The sequence below is a fragment of the Jaculus jaculus genome, chromosome 6 (genome assembly GCF_020740685.1).
Source record: "Jaculus jaculus isolate mJacJac1 chromosome 6, mJacJac1.mat.Y.cur, whole genome shotgun sequence".
NCBI lineage: Eukaryota > Metazoa > Chordata > Mammalia > Rodentia > Dipodidae > Jaculus > Jaculus jaculus.
The window spans coordinates 99,055,807-99,063,562 of record NC_059107.1 but is presented as its reverse complement, the minus strand read 5'-3'; the positions used below and the strand labels follow the sequence as shown (position 1 = coordinate 99,063,562).

The 7,756-nt window shown below is 47.1% G+C and overlaps 1 protein-coding gene across 1 annotated transcript; it reads right to left on the bottom strand.

Moving 5' to 3' along the window:
* Nucleotides 1-13: 13 nt before the first annotated feature.
* Nucleotides 14-5,087, bottom strand: Mettl7b (methyltransferase like 7B). Its single transcript, XM_004649948.2, has 2 exons — nucleotides 4,559-5,087; nucleotides 14-757 (listed from the first exon to the last, which is right to left on the bottom strand). Exons 1-2 carry the CDS (start codon nucleotides 5,054-5,056, stop codon nucleotides 521-523), a joined length of 735 nt encoding a protein of 244 aa, XP_004650005.1. The 5' UTR covers nucleotides 5,057-5,087; the 3' UTR covers nucleotides 14-520.
* Between the last annotated feature and the right edge of the window lie 2,669 nt (nucleotides 5,088-7,756).

Sequence of the window (7,756 nt, the reverse complement as noted above, 5' to 3'; positions counted from 1 at the left end):
ACACAAAAAAAACTTGAGGATAAAACTTCTGGCTTCTTTATTGACAGCTGCTGCCTCCTCTGAAGGGTCTCTGCTTCTGTCTGTTCCTCTGCAACTCAGGATGGAGTGGGAAGTGGGAAGGGGGACTGAGGTGGCCTGGCAGGACATATATCTAGCGTGACTTTTGTGACCAGTTCCAAGGGATATATAGGTACAGTCTCAGAAGGAGGGCAGTGAGAATTTTACCGTGGGGACAAGGGAAAGTGATGGGATGGGAACTGCCCTAGGAGATGGGCAGCCTTTTGCAATCAAGGGTATGGCAGAGTATAAAGGTTATCTAGGATGATAGGATAGTTTATCCCTGTGGGAGGAAGGATTTAAGCTAAAGATTATCCCTGGCAGCACTAGGGGGCGCTGGGGAGCAGCTTCTTTACCTGATCCCTCTTACTGGAAAATAGACTTGCGTGGGGTGCCGGGTGATGGCTTGTTCTGATTGGAGGCAAGAGAGAAGCAGATGACTTCCTTGGAGCCTAGAAGGGGTTTATTTCACTGCCTTTCCCATGATGTGGGGACCAACAGGCAGCCACTTAAAGGGAGGGGGCTGTCGCTCCATTTGTATTTCAGAGAACCCAGCCTTCTCAAGGTCCTTCCAGGTCTCCCTGGTGAGGGAGCAGCCATCCCCGATGTGTTTCCATGTGGGCTCCACAACTTGCTGCCACAAGAAGGCCCAGCTTCCTCGAGGCTCAGCCACATGCTCCCAGAAGAACAGCACTCCTCCCTGGGAGCACGGAGAGAGAGTTACTTACTCCATTCTGCTCCTTTTTTCTAACCTCCCGCCTCTTCCTTGCTTCTGACCCAGCCCCACCAAATCTCTGGGTGATGGGAGTTGCTGGTATTCTAGTTTATGGAGCAAACTGTCTCAGCTCCTGATACTTCCTGTTCTTGTCCCCTCTCAAAGCACATGTGAAGAACTTGGCAGCTGGGAGATGCTCAGTGGATGAGAAGGCTTAAGCAGCAAGCGTAAGGACTCGAGGTTAATACCTAGCATATGTGAAAACTGGTCTTGGCAACGCATGCCTGTAATCTTGGGGGTGGGGGTGGAGACAGGTTAAGCTGGCCTGCCAGCCACTCTAAGTGGAAAATGGTGTGAACTCCAGGTTCAGTGAGAGATCCTGTCTCAAGGAAATAAAATGGAGGAATGACAGACATCTGCTGTCCACTCTGGCCTCTGCACATATGTGCATGGGGTGCATGCATCTATATGCACATGCATATACCACATGCACATACACACATCACATGTATTACATGCATTTTTTTTTCAACAAGAAATGAGGGCTGGGGACATGGCTCAGTGGTTAAAGGCACTTGTTGGCCTGGAGTTTTGATTCCTCGATACCCACATAAAGCCAGATGCACAAAGTGGGCCATGCATCTGGAGTTCATTTGCAGTGGCTGGAGGTCCTTGTGTTCCCATCCTCTCTGTCTTTCTTCTATTTCTGTCTGCTTGCAAATTGAAAAGAAAAAAAACTATTTAAAGTTTAAATAACATAAAAAAAAAAACACAAAAAACAAGAACTAGGGCTGGGGAGATGGCTCAGTGGGTAAAGCGCTTGCTGCTCAAGCCGGAGTAGCTGAGTTTGATCTTCAGATCCCATGTGAAAATCTGGAAGCTCTGGTGGGCTTCTGTCATCCCAGTGTGCTGGTGTTGATGGCAAGAGGGGAAACAGAGACAGGAGAATTTCTCAGACGCTCATTGTGAGTGCAGCAGAGCAAGAACCCAGAGGAAGAAGCCCTGCTCCAAGAAAATGAAGTGCGCACCAGGCTCAGGGAAGTTTTGGGAAAAGGGAGCCACAGGGTGTGAAGGAGTATCCAGAGGTATTGCCTGCCCCCTCCCACACTGACTGCTGCTCTCACATCTCGTAACCCACACCCCCATGGTGACTACCAGCCATCTCACTGAGGAGGGCCCTCCGTGGAACAGAGGTAGAAAGGAGGGAAGGCTGATACCAATGCATGATGTGTCCATACAAAGTTTCTACTTAATAAAAAAATGAGTAGGGCATGGTGGTGCACGCCTTTAATCCCAGCACTTGGGAGGCAGAGGTAGGAGGATTGCCTTGTGTTCGAGGCTACTCTGAGACTACATAGTGAATTACAGGTCAACCTGAGCTAGAGTGAGACTGTATCTCAAAAAACCCACCCCCCAAAAGAAGGAAAGAAAGAAAGAAAGAAAGTGGAGAGGCTGGAGAGATGACTCAGCAGTTAAAGGCACTTGGTTGCAAAGCCCAGTGGCCCAGTTCAATTTCCCAGTACCCACGTAAAGCCAGGTGCCCAAAGTGGCGCATGAGTCTGGAGTTAATCTGAAGTGGTAGGAGGCCGTGGTGTGTCTATGCTCATTCTCTTTCTGTCTGATTCTTCCTCTCTCTCTTTCCCATGTAGTCTCAAGGTGGCCTTGAACTCACAGTGATCCTGATCCTCCTACCTCTGTTTCCTGAGTGCTGGGATTAAAGGCATGTGCTACCATGCGTGGGTCTCTCTCTCTCAAATAAATAAGAATATTAAAAAATTAAGGTGGAAAGGCTGGGACTGATCTGAAAGTGGTCCCCTGACTTCTATGTATGCACTATGGCACATGCACCCCTCCACACATGTGCAAACATGCACATACTGCACACATGAACATGAGCACATGCCCGCACACACAATACATGAAGAATTTCTGGTGACTGAATGGACACCAGACAGAGTGAGGAAAAGGGGCAGTGGCTCTCTGGATGTATGTGCCCTTGACCTCTTCTGATGCTCCAGTGTATACTACAACCCCGGACATCCTGAGAGGTGGACCACAGTGAGGGGTCCTCAAGCCTTTCTTCCCACTGTTCTCTTCCCAGGCAACTCACCTCCACATTCTGAGTAACCAACTACAAGCTCATGCTGTCTACAGCTCTATCTCCTGGCTACATCCCTTTTTAGAGTTCCAAACCTGGACTTCTGAAAGTCTTTTTTTTTTTTTTTAATTAAGATTTTATTTTATTTGAGACAGAGAGAGGAAGAGAGTGTGAGAGAGAGTGAGAATGGGCGTGCCAGGGTCTTTAGCCACTGCAAATGAACTCCAGATGCAAGTGCCACCATGTGCATCTGGCTTACGTGGGACCTGGAGAATCGAACTTGGGTCCTTAGGCATCACAGGCATGTGCCTTAATTGCTAAGCCATCTCTCCAGCCCCTGAAAGACTTATTACTTCTCTGTTTGGATGTCTCTGCTACTATTCCCCACTTCCTCTACACCTTGTTGATCCCTCAAATTTCAACTTTTTTTTCGATGTGGGGTCACCATACCATGCCAGGCAGCTTCTGGCTTTTTTTTTTCTTTTCAATTTTCTTTTATTAACAACTTCCATGATTGTAAACAATATCCCATGGTAATGCCCTTCCTCCCCCCATTCTCCCCTTTGAAACTCTATTCTCCATCATGCTCCCTTCCCCTCTCAGTCAGTCTCTTTTATTTTGATGTCATGATCTTTTTCTCCTATTATGATGGTCTTGTGTAGGTAGTGTCAGGCACTGTGAGGTCATGGATATCCAGACCATTTTGTGTCTGGGGGTAGTCAGGAGTCCTACCCTTCCCTTGGCTCTTATATTCTTTCTGGCTTCTGGCGTTTTAAAAATTTTATCTTATTTATTTATTTGTAAGCAGAGAGAGAGAGAGAGAGAAGAGAGATAGATAGAGAGAGAATGGGCACGCCAGTGCCTCTAGCCACTGCAAATAAACTCCAGACACATGTGCTCCTTGTGCATCTGGCTTTACATAGGTACTGGGGAATTGAACCTGGGTCCTTTGGCTTTGCAGTCAAACGCCTTAACTGCTAAACCATCTCTCCAGCCCAAATCTCAATTTTTTTTTTTCAAGATAGGGTCTCACTTTGGCCCAGGCTGACCTGGAATTATCTATGTAGTCTCAGGGTGGCCTCGAACTCATGGCAATCCTCCTGCCTCTGCCTCCCAAGTGCTGGGATTAAAGGTGTGCTAAACCCGGCTAAATCTCATTTTTTTTTAAAAAATGTTTTTATTATTTTTTATTTTAGAGATAAAGAGAGGGAGAGAGAATTGGTACTTCAGGGCCTCAGCCACTGCAATCAGTCTCCAGACCCTTGAGCCCCCTAGTGGGCATGTGCAGCCTTGCTCTTGCCTCACCATTGTGCATCTGGCTTATGTGGGATCTGGAGAGTTAAACATGGGTTATTAGGCTTTGCAGGCAAGCGCCTTAAGCACCTAGCCATCTCTCCAGCCCTCAAATCTCAATTTAAACTTTATTGCCTTAGGCAGCAATCTCACATCCCTGTGCGAGGTGGTGTCCTGTATGTCCCCCTGTGTCCTATCATTGCCCATCTCCTGTCATTTGTCCTATTCAGCAGAAGGTCTCTGGGCCTGAAGCCTCATAGATGATGGGGCTATTTGTCTATCAGATGGGAGGCTTCTAATGCACCAGTACATCACATCTCCCTAGGTGTCCCGGGAGGGAGTTGCCAAGGCTGCATTTGTCTTTCCCAGGCCCATGCCCTTCCCACTCTGCTTACCGGCTTCAGAACTCTCTGGACTTCCTGCAGGACTCTTTTTGGGCTCTTCACAGAGCATAGTACCAAAGTGCAGACCACCACATCCATGGAGCTGTCAGCCACTTGTTTCATGTCCTCTCCACAAGCCACAACAAACCTCTCATATTGGAGGTGCCTATTCTCAGCCATGCTCTTTGTCAGGAACTTCTCAAAGTTGGGGTTTGGATCCAGACAGGTGATCTTGCAGCCAGGTGGGTAGAACTGGAAATTGGCACCAGTACCACAGCCCAGTTCCAGCAGAGCCACCTTCCCGGAGGTTCCCATCAGCCCCTTTATCTGACCAAAGAGTTCCCGTTTCTTGCTTTCCATCTTTCTGTTGGTCTTGGCGGTCAGCATGGCCATAAAGTAGGGGAAGTACGTTTTGCAAAAGGGCTGCCAGCATCCCAGCAGAGCCAGCAAGTGCAGAGGGAGGGTTAGAAGCAGCATCAGCAGCTGCAGGAGTCGGAGCAGGATGTCCATGACACTGGCTGCAGGAAACTGGCTTTTTGCCTCTGCCTAGCCTAGGCAGAATCAAGTCTCACCTCCTCCAGCGATAGGACTTTGTTCCTTAACTTCTACCTCACAATCCTCTCAACAGGGTGGAGCCTGCATGCATAATTCCCCTGGAGGGCACAGGTTCATGGGCTCTCCAGTAAGTTTTATGTGGGTGAAGAGCCAGGTGGTGCCTGTGTTCCTGTGCTCTGGCTCATCCTGCCCAGCTGAAGAGGATGGAGTGTGTTGATTGACCTCAGAGGGGAGAGGGAAGGTGTTGTACATGCCTCAGATCAGCCATGAGAGGGGCGGACGGCTGGAGGTAGAGCTGACTCATAGAGCATACCCTGACCTTACTGTCCTCAGGTTTTTTTCAGGTTGTGCAAGTTGGAAATTCTGGTTGGATTGTCATGCCACACCCCCTGAGGTTTTGTAAACTGTAATGTGCAAAGGCATGTTACCCCAGATAGAGGCCAAACACACAATGTCCAGGGGCTAAGGCCTGACTGATCATGAGAAGGGAGGTTACTGGTCAGAAGGAAGGCTGTGGACCCGGAGTCATGCCTCAGTGCTCGAGCACCTGCTCACTTTGTTCAAGGCCCTGCACTGAACAGAAAGAACTTTTGGAATGAACTGATATTGATGATTAAATTCAAGGCCTTAGCCAGGCATGGTAGAGTATACCTTTAGTCCCAGCACTCGGGAGGCAGAAGTAGGAGGATCGCCATGAGTTTGAGGCCACCCTGAGACTACAGAGTGAGTTCCAGGTTAGCCTGGGATAGAGTGAGACCCTACCTCAAAAAAAAAAAAAAAATAAAAAATAAAAAATAAAAATACCACCAAGCCCGGCTTTTCTTTGTTTTTTCAAGGTAGGGTCTTGCTCTAGCCCAGGCTGACCTGTTATTCACTATGTAGTCTCAGGCTGGCCTTGAACTCACAGTGATCCTCCTGCCTCTGCCTCCCAAGTGTTGGGATTAAAGGCATTTTTTTTTTTAAAGGTAGGCTCTCACTCTAATCCAGGCTAATCTGGAACTCATTCTATAGTTCTTGGCTGGCCTTGAGCTCACAGTGATTCTCCTGCCTCTGCATCCTGAGTGCTGGGATTAAAGGCATTCACCATCATGCCCAACACTTCCTTAGCAATTAAAATACTATTTATTTGTGGACTGGAGAGATGGCTTAGCATTTAAAGTGTTTGCCTGCAAAGCCAAAGGACCCAGGTTGGAGTCCCCAGGACCCATGTAAGAGATGCACAGGGTGGCAAATGTGTCTGGAGTTCATTTGCAGTGGCTGGAGGCCCTGGAACACCCATTCTCCCCTCCCCCACCTCAAAAAACAATATTAAAAAAAGAAAAAGATTTATTTACTTATTTATTTGAGAGGGCAGAGAGTGTGAGCGAGCCAGCGCATGCACAACAGGGCCTCTTGCTGCAGCAAATGAACTCCAGAGGCACGCACCGCTTTGTGCAACCGGCTTTATGTGGGTGCTGGGGAGTTGATGCTGAGTCATCAGGCTTTGTAAGCAAGCACATTGACCTGCTTTAATTATGTCTCCAGTCTATGTTCTTAGTGATAATCACCTTGTTTTTGGTTAAAACAAAGAGAAGTGCTGGGGAGATGGCTTAGCAGTTAAGCGTTTGCCTGGGATGTCTAAGGATCCTGGTTCGAGGCTCAATTCCCCAGGACCCACGTGAGCCAGATGCACAAGGTGGTGCATACATCTGGAGTTCCTTTGCAGTGGCTGGAGGCCCTGGCATGCCCAGTTTCTTTATCTGCCTCTTTCTCTCTCTGTCTCTGTGTTACTCTCAAATAAATAAATAAAAATAAACAAAAAATAAAAAAAGAGAAGTCTTGTATTTTCTAATTGATTGTCACTTCATTTATCATCACCACTGAGTTTTGTGTATTTGTTTTGTATGTAGTTATCTTACTAACTTCTCTCAGTGATTACATTAATTTCAAAATTTGATTCTTTGAGTTTTCCAGGTAGAAAGCAATATGTGGAAATAATTACAATGTTTACGTTTCCTTTTCAAATTTTAGAAACTTAAAAAATATACTTTATTTATTAATTTGAGACAGAGTGAGAGAAAGCAGCAAGTATCACCTTGTGCATCTGGCTTTATGTGGGTACTGGGGAATCGAACTCAGGTCCTTAGGATTTGCAGGTCTGCATCTTAACTGCTGAGTCATCTCTCCAGCTCTTAAAAACTTTTTATTGACCACCTCCATACACATAGACAATATACCATGATCATAATTCCCTCCTACCACCCTCCCTTTTTTCCCTGACTGATGCCCCTACTCTGAATCCCATTTTCTTTCCAAGTAATCTATCTTTTTTTTTTTTTGTTTATTTATTTGAGAGCGACAGAGAGAGAAAGAGAAAGAAGGAGAGAGAGAGTAAGGGAGGGAGGGAGGGAGGGAGGGGGAGAGAGAGAGAGAGAGAGAGAGAGAGAGAGAGAGAGAGAGAGAGAATGGGGCATGCCAGGGCCTCCAGCCACTGCAAACTGCCACCTTGTGCATCTGGATTATGTGGGTCCTGGGGAATTGAGCCTCAAACCTGGGTCCTTAGGCTTCACAGGCAAGCGCTTAACTGCTAAGCCATTTCTCCAGCCAAAGTATATCTTTTTAAAAAATTATTTTCTTTATTTGAGAGAGAGAAAGAGGCAGCCAGACAAGAGAGAG

Excerpts from the sequence above, each read along its gene's own strand:
- Mettl7b (XM_004649948.2), bottom strand. The coding sequence starts at position 5,056 with ATGGACATCCTGCTCCGACTCCTGCAGCTGCTGATGCTGCTTCTAACC. Across the intron at positions 758-4,558 it reads TCCAGAGAGTTCTGAAGCCG|GGAGGAGTGCTGTTCTTCTG; the intron begins GTAAGCAGAGTG and ends CCGTGCTCCCAG.